General features: G+C 43.5%; 1 protein-coding gene across 3 annotated transcripts; it reads left to right on the top strand.

Annotated features, from left to right (window-relative positions):
- The first annotated feature begins 31 nt into the window (after positions 1–31).
- Positions 32–13789, top strand: LOC123995621 (sugar phosphate exchanger 3-like). Of its 3 annotated transcripts, none has more exons than XM_046299258.1 (15): positions 32–157; positions 294–429; positions 851–965; positions 1658–1772; positions 2159–2251; positions 2493–2576; positions 2774–2919; positions 4603–4699; positions 4948–5032; positions 8765–8976; positions 9383–9524; positions 11492–11593; positions 11880–12079; positions 12194–12259; positions 12410–13789. In XM_046299258.1, exons 3-15 carry the CDS (start codon positions 889–891, stop codon positions 12500–12502), a joined length of 1512 nt encoding a protein of 503 aa, XP_046155214.1. In that variant the 5' UTR covers positions 32–157; positions 294–429; positions 851–888; the 3' UTR covers positions 12503–13789. The 3 variants fall into 3 exon arrangements, with proteins under 3 accessions (XP_046155214.1, XP_046155215.1, XP_046155212.1); XM_046299259.1 differs by having other exon boundaries at positions 294–425; XM_046299256.1 differs by lacking the exon at positions 294–429 and having other exon boundaries at positions 59–157.
- The last annotated feature ends 491 nt before the right edge of the window (positions 13790–14280 follow it).

Raw genomic sequence — 14280 nt, forward strand, 5'->3', positions numbered from 1 at the left:
TTATTTGCATGCATTCACTTCCGGTACGCTCCAGCCCTGTTGGTGGCAATAGGAAACGTGAAACCACAGATGAAGAAAACCGATTGCTACAGTGTAGCAGACTGGACTGTAGACAGGTGGTCTCACACTAGCGTCGATGTTTATGTAAATAAAACAGGTAAGTCCTTATCCGTTTGACCTCGACGTTGATTGCATATTTGTATTTCCATACAGTGTTATCCGATGCCTAATGTATCTTTAGTGAAAGAGAAGTATCGAGCAAGTGTATTTCATATGCTTTTACATATCACCAGAGTGAGTCACTTCAGTGCTGCACTGCTAGCCAGCGACAGAAGCAGACAGAAAGAAGACAGCTCCCAATGCTATTTATTGCTGTCCATAGCTAAATTCTTCCTATCTAGAACGAGTACACGTTTGCGGAAAAAGTAGGTAAGGAAATCTCAATCTTTTTGGGGGGTTTTGCCTTTATTGACAGAATGTGATTCAGAGGGTGTTTACACCAGATACATCTTTCAGGCCAGGTTCCAAGGTTTGTTGGCTGTAGGACTAACAGTCAGGTCCCATGGTGAGAAGTAGGTTAATGATAACAAGCTTATGGTTCTCTTTATTTGGAAGAGGCTGACCAAGACCTTTGACTTGTTTGTGGCTTTATATCATTGGCCTTTTACCTACATTTGCTATGGTGAAAAATATCCACCTGGTCTCATAGGACTTTAAACCCCAGTTCTCTCTTTTCAGGCAAAGTTGTGTTTTTGACCTAGGCTGTAGTGTTGAATAAACTAGTGTGGTGCTGTTCCCTCTCTGAACCCGCCCCCCTCTCCTGCCTGCTTCTTCTGCTGTTCCCTTGAAGACCTCCACCCCCTCCCATCCCTCCTGGTGACCCCTGTGATGTCGTCCCCGTGCTGTGGCTTCCTGGCGCAGTACACCCACCATCACCTGGTCGCCTTCCTCCTCACCTTCTTTAGGTAAACTCAACTCCTGAACTCCCACCAGCCTTGTAGGGATCTGCTATAAGACCCTCTGAATGTTCAGAGTTCTCATTCCAGTTCTCTTTGGCCCAAATGCTCTCTACACAAGCACTTATACCAGAGCATACATGCGCATTTGATACACAGGCTCACTTGTGCTCATATAGGCCGACATCCTCCTTAAGTAAATAGGGGCCCCAACGAGTGCTAATACCTGGACTGGAGCTACAGTACTCACAGTCTTCTAAAGCTCTCCACTGTAATTACACTGTAAAAAAAAATGCTTCCTTCGCTTCCTGGTCAGACTGGTTGTTATCAGAGTAGGAGAAAGTGAACGTGTCAGACAGTTGAGCAGTAAGAATCAGATTCATGCTGAATCGGTTCTTCTCACATTCCCTATCCTGACCTCCGCACTCTGAGCCCTGACCTTTGACCCCTCTCGGCTGTGCCAAAGAAGTTGTGGTTTTGCTTTCCAGGCCCTGTCATCAGGAAGTGACGTATAGCCTGGAGTTCTTATTTACAGGTTATAGTCTTGAGGAATTTCTAGTAGTTGTAAATGGGCTGAGTACTGCACACCAGCTGCTTTAAACAGCTACACACAGCATTGGAAGACCCTGGGTGTTTCTGGTCCCCTATTGTGCTAGGAATATAACAGGGCTTTATTAAGTCTCCCCTCCCTCTCTCTCCAGCTATGTCCTCCTGCACGCCTCGAGGAAGACCTTCAGTAATGTGAAAGTGAGCATCTCAGCCCAGTGGACTCCCTCTGTGCAGAATGCCAGCTCTCCTGCCTTCTCACCCGGGGAGGTACGTACTCGGGAGGATGTGGATTCTCCTCCTTGAATTATCTCTCCTTTTCGCCTGCCCTGAATGATGATCTCTGATACAATGACTTAAGTCCTGGATGTCTGCTGTTTTGCCTCAGTTTGCACCATTGGGTTTGGTCACGTGCGATCCTCAATATTTACTTTGTGTGCAGTGGATGGGGAAGTGTTATCAGGTGTGGAGCTACTGACGAGTGCTCTGCACGTGACCATAATGTTGAAACAGACCGTGAAGTACAGCTAATACTAATGGTTAAATAAATCCCTTTACTCAGTTACTCTGACAACGTTTTTGTGTTAAATGATCTAAAGTTGATTTATTGTGTTACTGTATGTATCTTTGATTGTCTATTCTGTATCTTCCTCCAGACATGGGAGAAGAATAACCTGTTTGCAGACTCCGATGGAGCCACTCTGTTCCTGGGTGTCCTCGACACCATCTTCCTGTTTTCCTACGCTGCGGTGAGTGTCGGGGGGGGGGGGTCCTACTAGTTGGTAGTCTAGCAACAGTGACTCAATGTAACCTTATCAGTCAGATCAGATTTACTTCTCTCTCCTGCCACATGCTAATATGCACATTAGACTAATGTATGCTAATTCATTAATGTCATCTTTCATTATCAACATGGAAACAAGCACACTGATGCGTAGTCAAAACAGGAGGACAGGGTAAACATGCGTGTGTTGTTCAATATTCATGCAGGGCTTATATATGAGTGGAGTGATTGGAGATCGCATGAACCTCCGATATGTCCTCTCCTTTGGTCTGTGTGGTTCAGCCATAGTGGTAAGTGCTTTTATATTTCATATACATCTACACAGTTGTTACAACAGATTTATACAATAGGTACTTAGTGAAAACCTAATTACTACAATAGTCATATATACTGCAGATTCTACATTTTGATCCCATTATATTTCACTGTGTTTATTTAGTGACGTAATCCAATATCACTTTCTGTTTTTCCCTCCTTCACTTCCCAGGAGTTTGTGTTTGGTACTCTGACTGAGTGGCTGCAGTTCTATAACATCTACCTGTACTGTGGTCTTTGGGTGCTGAACGGCCTACTGCAGTCTGCTGTCTGGCCCTGTGTGGTGGCAGTCATGGGGAACTGGTTTGGCAAGTCGGGGTGAGTATCATATCACTCTCTCTGCCATGACACTAGTATACTCCAACACTGATCATTAGGGCTGGGAATTTCCAGGGACCTTACGATATGATAGCGATACAATATTTATTGCGATTCCCACAATTCTATATGTATTGTGATTCGATATTGTGATTTTATTGCGATTCGGTGTTCCAAACGATATTGCTCACTGTATGTCTGAGAGAGCCATGAGAACTAGTTTTGGTCAGTCATGGAAATAAAAGGGCTGAAAACAAACGGTCACCCTAAAAAATAAGATGGCGAACAAGCTACGAAGGGAAAATACTGGAGTTTGGGTGTCGGTACAGCAAACCTAGCGCCAAAATAATATTGCAATATCGTCAAAAAGAATCTCCTCATCTGTAACTGTGTTTGTTTTCCCCATCACTACTGATCAATGCAGATCACTCACAGATTGAGTAAAGGTCCTTGAATGTCCACAATCAGAAGTTGTCCTTACAAACAGTAGCCTTGGGTGATTGCTTTAACTGTGGGGTCGTTCCATATGATATCAATCGCTTTCTGACAGCACCCCTTTTGATTTGCCTGAAACCTGTCGTACATGTTTGCCCATATGGTGAAATTGGTCAGAAAGTAACTTTTATATTTGGACCTGAATGCCAAAACATTCAGGAGATGATGGTGTTCAGGGTTGACCTATTTTTGCATACTGTTACGTTCTCCAACAAGAAAACCAAAAAATGTCACGCAAACAGAAGGGGGAACTAAGAGTCAATGACCAACAGCCAAAATGAAAGGGGTGGTTTTAGGAGAGGTTCTGAAAGACACGGGCGTGTCCACTGAAAGTTGACTAGCAACCACAACTGGAACCTAAAAGATGTCCACCATTGGCGCCCACTAAATTTGCCAAAGAGGCAAAAACGAAAGAAAAACCCGAGGTTAAAGACAGGAAGCAAACCAAAAAGGTGGAGCAAAACAAAATCAGATAAAGGATTTTTTTGTCTAGAAATCAAAATCGGGTGCGCCAACTGAAGGTGTTAACCCTCTGTGTCTATCAAGACAACTGGAGCAAAGGGCCAGCCGCTCTTAAATAGCGCCTGGGCCAGGACAGGTTAACGCCTTCCCACTAAAGAGATGGCAACCAGCAATGGTGTATCCAATACTGACTAACGAGGTGACACCAATCGGTGCGCCCTACGTGCTAACGAGCTATACGTGCTAAAGTCCAACCTTAAAACATAAATGGGAAAAAAAAACATGCAACAATTCCCCACCCTACCATGAGACATCCATGTCTTTAGCACAGATAAAGATAAATGGTTGAGTTTGATATAATTTAAAAGCTTAGAAACAGGGTTTTTAGTCTATTCTATGATTTCATTTTTAAGTTTTTAATTTTAAGAAACTTTTTATGCATAAATGTTATTTATCTAAAAACAAGTGACCTCAGATTTGACTAATTTTCACAAATGTTGTAGTTTAGACCCTATTTTACATAATCTAAGACTTTATTTTACATCAAAGGGGGTGCCGTCAGAAAGTGATTGAAATCATACGGAACGACCCTGTGATGTACCAATTTTATTCTTGGTTCTGTTGTATTCTAGAAGACAAGGTTCTAATTGAGTATTGTGTTGAGCATGTCGTGTGTGTTGTGCGTGTTCTGGAGAGTAACCGCTGTATGTCTCCTCCTCCCTCCAGGCGAGGTTTTGTATTTGGCCTGTGGAGTGCCTGTGCCTCTGTTGGGAACATCCTGGGCGCTTTCCTGGCATCCAGTGTTCTCAAGTACGGTTATGAGGTGAGTGCAGACACACACAGATATACCTATTACAGATCCGCTCTGGGACTCACCTTTTTTTTTAAATAAAGTCTAGATGAAAAACGGACATGCTATGTAGCATAGACAATACCTGGTATGGTCTAGTTAGTAAGTCTCTAGAAAATGTCACTACATTCTCTCAACCTCTTGCTACATAGTTTGCTACATAGCACGAACAGCACAATTCCCAATCCAAGTCACCCCAGTGTTATGCTGTGTTTCTGCAGTATGCCTTCCTGGTCACTTCAGTGCTGCAGTTTGCTGGTGGGGTGGTAGTGTTCTTTGGTCTGCTCACCTCCCCTAAAGAAGTGGGTGAGTATTAGGTCCGCATATGTCCAGTTTCCCTCATTGGTGTGGCATTGTCTCCCTATCACTGTGTCATACTGTACATTCTTTCACTTCAAGTCTCAAGTTCTATTAGTCGTGTGTACAGGATACGCATGGTACACATCGTCCAATGAAATGCTTACTTGCTGGTTCCTTCTCGAAAATAATACAAGATAAGAGTACGAGCATAAAGTAAATGGCTCGGTAGAATAGAATAAACGTGTGTGTGTGTGTGTGTGTGTGTGTGTGTGTGTGTGTGTGTGTGTGTGTGTGTGTGTGTGTGTGTGTGTGTGTGTGTGTGTGTGTGTGTGTGTGTGTGTGTGTGTGTGTGTGTGTGTGTGTGTGTGTGTGTGTGTGTGTGTGTGTGTGTGGAATATGATATAAAGCACATATAAACCAGAGGTCGACCGATTTATAATTTTTCAACATGATACCGATTATTGGAGGACCCAAAAAAAAAAGCAGATACCGATTTAAATGACCAATTTAAATAATTTTTAAAAAGTATTTATTTGTAATAATGACAATTACAACAATACTGAATGAACACTTATTTTAACTTGATATAATACATCAATAAAAATCTATTTAGTCTCAAATAAATAATGAAACATGTTCAATTTGGTTTAAATAATGCAAAAACAAAGTGTTGGAGAAGTAAAAGTGCAATATGTGTCATGTAAAAAAGCTAACGTTTAAGTTCCTTGCTCAGAACATGAGAACATATAAAAGCTGGTGGTTCCTTTTAACATGAGACTTCAATATACCAAGGTAAGAGGTTTTAGGTTGTAGTTAATATGGTATTTAGTATTTATAGGACTAGTTCTCTCTCTACCATTTGTATTTCATATACCTTTGACTATTGGATGTTCTTATAGGCACTTTAGTATTGCCAGTGTAACAGTATAGCTTCTGTCCCTCTCCTCGCCCCTACCTGGGCTCGAACCAGGAACACATTGACAACAGCCACCCTCGAAGCAGCGTTACCTATCGCTCCACAAAAGCCGCGGCCCTTGCAGAGCAAGGGGAATAACTACTCCAAGTCTCAGAGCGAATGACATTTGAAATGCTATTAGCGCACACCCCGCTAACTAGCTAGCCATTTCCCATCGGTCACACCAGCCGTTAGGCTGATAGGCTTGAAGTCATAAACAGCGCTGTGCTTGCGAAGAGCTGCTGGCAAAACGCACAAAAGAGCTGTTTGAATGAATGCTTACGAGCCTGCTGCTGCCTACCATCGCTCAGTCAGACTGCTATATCAAATCATAGACTTAATTATAACATAATAACACACAGAAATACGAGCCTTTGGTCATTAATATGGTCGAATCCGGAAACTATCATTTCGAAAACAAAACGTTTATTATTTCAGTGAAATACGGAACCGTTCGGTATTTTATCTAACTGGAGGCATCCCCAAGTCTAAATATTCTTGTTACATTGTACAACCTTCAAAGTTATGTCATAATTACGTAGAATTCTGGCAAATTAGTCCGCAATGAGCCACGCTGCCCAAACTGTTGCATATAAACTGACTCTGCATGCAATGAGCTCAAGAGAAGTGACACAATTTCACCAGGTTAATATTGCTTGCTAACCTGGATTTCTTTTAGGATTTCTTTTAGCTAAATATGCAGGTTTAAAAATATATACTTCTGTGTATTGATTTTAAGAAAGGCATTGGTGTTCATGGTTAGGTACAGTCATGCAACGATTGTGCTTTTTTTCGCAAATGCGCTTTTGTTAAATCATCCCCCAGCGTTGCATCGATTATATGCAATGCAGGACACGCTAGATAACTACACATGGTTAATGATATTACTAGTTTAACTAGAGATTATGATTTATTGATTGATTGTTTCTTATAAGATAAGTTTAATGCTAGCTAGCAACTTACCTTGGCTTACTGCATTCGCATAACAGGGAGGCTCCTCATGGAGTGCAATGAGAGGCAGGTGGTTAGAGCGTTGGACGAGTTAACCGTAAGGTTGCAAGATTGCATCCCAGAACTGACATGGTGAAAATCTGTCGTTCTGCCCCTGAACAAGGCAGTTAACCCACCGTTCCTAGGCCGTCATTGAAAATAAGAATGTGTTCTTAACTGACTTGCCTCGTTAAATAAAGAAGAAATCGCCGTCCAAAAATACAGATTTCCGATTGTTATGAAAACTTGAAATCAGCCCTAATTAATCGGCCATTCCGATTAATCAGTTGACCTGTAATATAAACTCAGCAAAAAAAGAAACGTTCCTTTTTCAGGACCTTGTCTTTCAGAGATAATTCGTAAAAATCCAAATAACTTCACAGATCTTCATTGTAAAGGGTTTAAACACTGTTTCCCATGCTTGTTCAATGAACCATAAATAATTAATGAACATGCACCTGTGGAACGGTCGTTAAGTCACTAACAGCTTACAGACGGTAGGCAATTAAGGTCACAGTTATGAAACCTTGGACACTAAAGAGGCCTTTCTACTGACTCTGAAAAACACTAAAAGAAAGATGCCCAGGGTCCCTGCTCATCTGCGTGAACACACCTTAGGCATGCTGCAAGGAGGCATGAGGACTGCAGATGTGGCCAAGGCAATAAATTGCAAAGTCCGTACTGTAAGACAGCGCTACAGGGAGACAGGACGGACAGCTGATCGTCCTCGCAGTGGCAGACCACGTGTAACAACACATGCACAGGACCGGTACATCCGAACATCACACCTGCGGGAACAGGTACAGGATGGCAACAACAACTGTCCGAGTTACACCAGGAACGCATAATCCCTCCATCAGTGCTCAGACTGTCCGCAATAGTCTGAGAGAGGCTGGACTGAGGGCTTATAGGCCTGTTGTAAAGGCAGGTCCTCGCCAGACATCACCGGCAACAACATCGCTTATGGGCACAAACCCACCATCGCTGGACCAGACAGGACTGGCAAAAAGTGCTCTTCACTGACGAGTCACGGTTTTGTCTCACCAGGGGTGATGGTCGGATTAGTGTTTATCGTCGAAGGAATGAGCGTTACACCGAGGCCTGTATTCTGGAGCGGGATCGATTTGGAGGTGGAGGATCCGTCATGGTCTGGGGCGGTGTGTCACAGCATCATCGGACTGAGCTTGTTGTCATTGCAGGCAATCTCAACGCTGTGCGTTGCAGGGAAGACAACCTCCTCCCTCATGTGGTACCCTTCCTGCAGGCTTATCCTGACATGACCCTCCAGCATGACAATGTTACCATCCATACTGCTCGTTCTGTGCGTGATTTCCTGCAAGACAGGAATGTCAGTGTTCTGCTATGGCCAGCGAAGAGCCCGTATCTCAATCCCATTGAGCACATCTGGGACCTATTGGATCGGAGGGTGAGGGCTAGGGCCATTTCCCCCAGAAATGTCCAGGAACTTGCAGGTGCCTTGGTGGAGTAGTGGGGTAACATCTCACAGCAAGAACTGGCAAACCTGGTGCAGTCCGTGAGGAGGAGATGCACTGCAGTACATAATGCAGCTGGTGGCCACACCAGATACTGACCCCTTCCCCCTTGTTCAGGGACACTGTCCATCACATGCCTGTGGAACTTGTTCAGTTTATGTCTGTTGCTGAATCTTGTTATGTTCATACAAATATTTACACGTTACGTTTGCTGAAAATAAACGCATTTAGTTTTGCTGAGTTTAGCTACAATGTACTTTGACTCTTATGATGAAGAGTGGTGTTTCACTGTCCCATCAGGTTTGTGTTTGGAGTCAGAAACAGGTCTGAGACCAGTGGAAAGAGACGCAGACAGCCACAGGCCTCTGATGAGTGATGAAGAGGACGAGGAGGGATCGGAGGAGGTGTGTGACGGAGGGTACTACACCATCCGGCAGGGGGATGAGGAGCCGCGGGAAACACCCAAAGCCATCGGATTCTGCCAGGCCTTCTGCCTTCCCGGAGTGCTGCCTGTGAGTGGGATATTACTAGAGCTCTCTTTTTGTCTCTGTCTCTTTCGCATGACCTCACTAACTCTGGTCGGCGGTCATCCACTCTCTCTTTTGCAATCACCCTCCTATCGCCCTCTTTCATTCACCCCCCCCCCCTCTCTATATCCTTATCGATTTCTCTCATCTTATCATCCTCTCTGCTATCTGCCCCTCCCGGTATATGAGTTTCCATTCTATCTCAATTCTTTGGCTGGCAGTTTTTAGGAGGGGGTGAACACGTCGCTAGTTGCATTAGTATCTTTCTCTGAACAAATGGACCAATAAAGCAAGTATTGTATTATGGAGCATCTGACGATCTGAATATTTTAGTTCTGCCTTTCTGAGATGACTCATCCAGTGACTGGTGACTGTCATCCTCTCTCCCCAGTATTCCCTGGCGTACGCCTGTCTGAAGCTGGTCAACTACTCCTTCTTCTTCTGGTTGCCCTTCTACCTGAGCAGGAACTTTGGCTGGAAGGAGGCCCAGGCCGACAGGCTCTCTGTGTGGTACGACGTCGGAGGCATCATAGGTGAGTGTTCCGGCCCAGGCCTAGTTAACGCTGGCTGGTTAATATGAATGACATTGGTGTTGTTGACTACGGTTTAGATGTCGTAACATCCTAGCTAGCTATGCGGAGTCATTTATCTATGCCGTCTAAAGGGGTCTACACAGTCTACGCCAACGGAACCGACGAACGTCCATTTGCAACGCTCTATACGTACAGTGCCTTGCGAAAGTATTCGGCCCCCTTGAACTTTGCGACCTTTTGCCACATTTCAGGCTTCAAACATAAAGATATAAAACTGTATTTTTTGTGAAGAATCAACAACAAGTGGGACACAATCATGAAGTGGAACGACATTTATTGGATATTTCAAACTTTTTTAACAAATCAAAAACTGAAAAATTGGGCGTGCAAAATTATTCAGCCCCCTTAATTAAGTTAATACTTTGTAGCGCCACCTTTTGCTGCGATTACAGCTGTAAGTCGCTTGGAGTATGTCTCTACCAGTTTTGCACATCGAGAGACTGAAATTTCTTCACATTCCTCCTTGCAAAACAGCTCGAGCTCAGTGAGGTTGGGTGGAGAACATTTGTGAACAGCAGTTTTCAGTTCTTTCCACAGATTCTCGATTGGATTCAGGTCTGGACTTTGACTTGGCCATTCTAACACCTGGATATGTTTATTTTTTAACCATTCCATTGTAGATTTTGCTTTATGTTTTGGATCATTGTCTTGTTGGAAGACAAATCTCCGTCCCAGTCTCAGGTCTTTTGCAGACTCCATCAGGTTTTCTTCCAGAATGGTCCTGTATTTGGCTCCATCCATCTTCCCATCAATTTTAACATCTTCCCTGTCCCTCCTGAAGAAAAGCAGGCCCAAACCATAATGCTGCCACCACCATGTTTGACAGTGGGGATGGTGTGTTCAGGGTGATGAGCTGTGTTGCTTTTACGCCGAACATAACGTTTTGCATTGTTGCCAAAAAGTTCAATTTTGGTTTCATCTGACCAGAGCACATTCTTCCACATGTTTGGTGTGTCTCCCAGGTGGCTTGTGGCAAACTTTAAACGACCCCTTTTTATGGATATCTTTAAGAAATGGCTTTCTTCTTGCCACTCTTCCAGATTTGTGCAATATACGACTGATTGTTGTCCTATGGACAGAGTCTCCCACCTCAGCTGTAGATCTCTGCAGTTCATCCAGAGTGATCATGGGCCTCTTGGCTGCATCTCTGATCAGTCTTCTCCTTGTATGAGCTGAAAGTTTAGAGGGACGGCCAGGTCTTGGTAGATTTGCAGTGGTCTGATACTCCTTCCATTTCAATATTATCGCTTGCACAGTGCTCCTTGGGATGTTTAAAGCTTGGGAAATATTTTTGTATCCAAATCCGGCTTTAAACTTCTTCACAACAGTATCTCGGACCTGCCTGGTGTGTTCCTTGTTCTTCATGATGCTCTCTGCGCTTTTAACGGACCTCTGAGTCTATCACAGTGCAGGTGCATTTATACGGAGACTTGATTACACACAGGTGGATTGTATTTATCATCATTAGTCATTTAGGTCAACATTGGATCATTCAGAGATCCTCACTGAACTTCTGGAGAGAGTTTGCTGCACTGAAAGTAAAGGGACTGAATAATTTTGCACGCCCAATTTTTCAGTTTTTAATTTGTTAAAAAAGTTTGAAATATCCAATAAATGTCGTTGCACTTCATGATTGTGTCCCACTTGTTGTTGATTCTTCACAAAAAAATACAGTTTTATATCTTTATGTTTGAAGCCTGAAATGTGGCAAAAGGTCGCAAAGTTCAAGGGGGCCGAATACTTTCGCAAGGCACTGTAGTTTCACGTACAGTTGTGCGACTGGATTTTTGGAACGTAACGCAAACGGACCTCCGTCGGCTCCATTTGCATAGACTGTGTAGACCCCTTTAGACGGTACAGGAAACTGTGTATTAATCTTCTGCGCTCTCTCGCTCTCTCTCTCTCAGGTGGTACGATCCAGGGCCTGATCTCAGACTTCATGGGGAAGAGGGCTCCAGTGTTAGCCGTCAGTCTGCTGCTGGCTATGGGAGCCCTGGTGGGTTACAGCCGTGAGTACTCCTCCTTCTTTCATCTGCCGTCCTCCTTTTTCTAGCCCAAAACATTTCAGTATATTATTCAGGCCAACAAAAGCATTTTCCATTTTAATGTGATCTAATTTATTTCATGAAAAAAAATGGAAATGGTTCATTATTGTGTTTTATGCCAATTCTAGACCACCAAAGGGGAGACCATGATGGCGGAAAAAGAAAAATAGAACCACATCCCTTGCTGTCTCATACACAATCCACAAAAAAAACCAACGTGTGAATTAACCCTGTGTTGTCCACCCCCCAGACTCTCCTCCGGACCAGGTGGTGAATGCAGCTCTCCTGGCCACCACAGGTTTCTTCATAGGAGGACCGTCCAACATGATCAGCTCAGCCATCTCTGCAGACCTGGGGCGACAGGAGGCCCTCAGGGGCAGTCAGGAGGCTCTGGCTACCGTCACCGGCATAGTGGACGGGACTGGGAGTATTGGAGCTGCAGCGGGACAGGTAACACACACTAGAGACCGAGAAAGTACACACATACATACAGTACATGCATACACACAGAAATATGTGCTTTCCAGTGATTTAATCTTGAGTTTTTTTTCCGTTGTCTTCCAGTATTTGGTATCCGTGATCGAGAGCAAGCTGGGCTGGATGTTTGTCTTCTACTTCTTCATCGTCATGGTAATATCATCATGTCTAACCCCATAATGTGAGACAATGTTCACGTCTTCCAGAAATGAGTCACTCATTCTCCTCAGGAGCATCTTACATAAGGCACTGTGTTGTCCCTGTTGGTGACATATTTGTTCCTGTTATTTGATCGCCTCACAGACCGGCTGCAGCATAGTCTTCATCTTGCCGCTGATCGTGACTGAGATTCGGGCCATGTGGAGGGAGAGACGGGCACGGACACAGGAGCTGTGAAGCCTTCCTCACGGGCGGCCATGTTGTTTCCTACTCCTTCCCTATGGGGCCTACTGCCTGTCAGTCAGACTATGTCCACTGATCACTACTGTAGACGTATGTACAACATGTCTATGAATGTGTCCAGTCTATGTATATATTTGGTCAGAAACGCGTTTTTTTGTGTTTTTTAAAGATATTACTTCAGCGCCTTTTACGAGTGGGGGCAGGGCCCTCTCAATGTTTGTGGTCTGAGATAGGAAGTTCCAAGCAGCTAACGATTATTCCAATTCATTTACCAGTTTACTGGAGTGTATAATGATTACTTGTATAGAATGATTGAATCTGCTCATTTGCTTAGTAGAGATCAGATTTCAAAGACACACACAACTCTCCATCACTCACTCATAGAATCTCACACACAACTCTCCATCACTCACTCATAGAATCTCACACACAAGTCGACTCTGAGGATTTTTAGTCATTGCCTGTAGCACACACTGTAGTCAGTGACCACGTTTACATGTGCAAGGTATTGTGGACAGTAGCTCGTATCCCGCAGAAGGTCTTATTCGGGTTAAGCTATTTACATGCACTTTTGATATCCCGCTCACAAGTATCCCTGTACCGATGAATAAACGGATTATTCCTCATTTTAAATTGATATGGGTTAAATATTAACTGAAATATGGCCTATAACCTTTCACATGTAGCGTAATATAATATTAACTCTTGCAGAATTATGCATTTATTGCAGTGAAATTACGCAACAAATGTTAATTTAGTCTCGGAAACAAGAGTGGAGAAATAAGAATTATTTCAGCATCTCTTGAGGAAATGCAAGTGTGTGTGTTCTCGTTGACACTATTATGCAAGCAGACAGTATTTCAACCACATAAAATATGCACCCAAGACAGACTAAAGTCTTATCATAAACCAATTTCATCGTTTTCTCAGCTTTTAATTTCACTAAAACCAGTCAAACTGATGACATTTGGGAATTTTGCAAAGACCAAATCTTTTCACTGTTCTCCCTGGGTCCCTAAACGAAACAGATAACTTTACCGGTTTTAACTAGAATACTAATGCACTCATTCTGTCAATGTAAGACATTATTCTGGTGAGCACTACTTTATTTAGTCTTCTGGGGCAACAAGTTATGACAGAAGAGAAGCTGCATGTATCTAACTATAGTTGACAAACAAATGTCCTTCCAAATGTCGGAAATTGTAAACAGAAAGTTGTCTAGATTACGCTACACGGTCCAGGATGAAGTATCGGCAAAATAAATTATTATGGTGGCTGGAACTGAGCAGTTTGCCTACTTTTTGAAGTGATTTGTTTAACAATTGGATGAAAACATCACACAACACCCATTATACCTGAAACTGAGCCCACAAATCAAATCAAATCAAATTTATTTATATAGCCCTTCGTACATCAGCTGATATCTCAAAGTGCTGTACAGAAACCCAGCCTAAAACCCCAAACAGCAAACAATGCAGGTGTAAAAGCACGGTGGCTAGGAAAAACTCCCTAGAAAGGCCAAAACCTAGGAAGAAACCTAGAGAGGAACCGGGCTATGTGGGGTGGCCAGTCCTCTTCTGGCTGTGCCGGGTAGAGATTATAACAGAACATGACCAAGATGTTCAAATGTTCATAAATGACCAGCATGGTCAAATAATAATAAGGCAGAACAGTTGAAACTGGAGCAGCAGCACAGTCAGGTGGACTGGGGACAGCAAGGAGCCATCATGTCAGGTAGTCCTGGGGCACGGTCCTAGGGCTCAGGTCCTCCG

The sequence above is a fragment of the Oncorhynchus gorbuscha genome, linkage group LG14, assembly GCF_021184085.1.
Source record: "Oncorhynchus gorbuscha isolate QuinsamMale2020 ecotype Even-year linkage group LG14, OgorEven_v1.0, whole genome shotgun sequence".
Classification (NCBI taxonomy): Eukaryota; Metazoa; Chordata; class Actinopteri; order Salmoniformes; family Salmonidae; genus Oncorhynchus; species Oncorhynchus gorbuscha.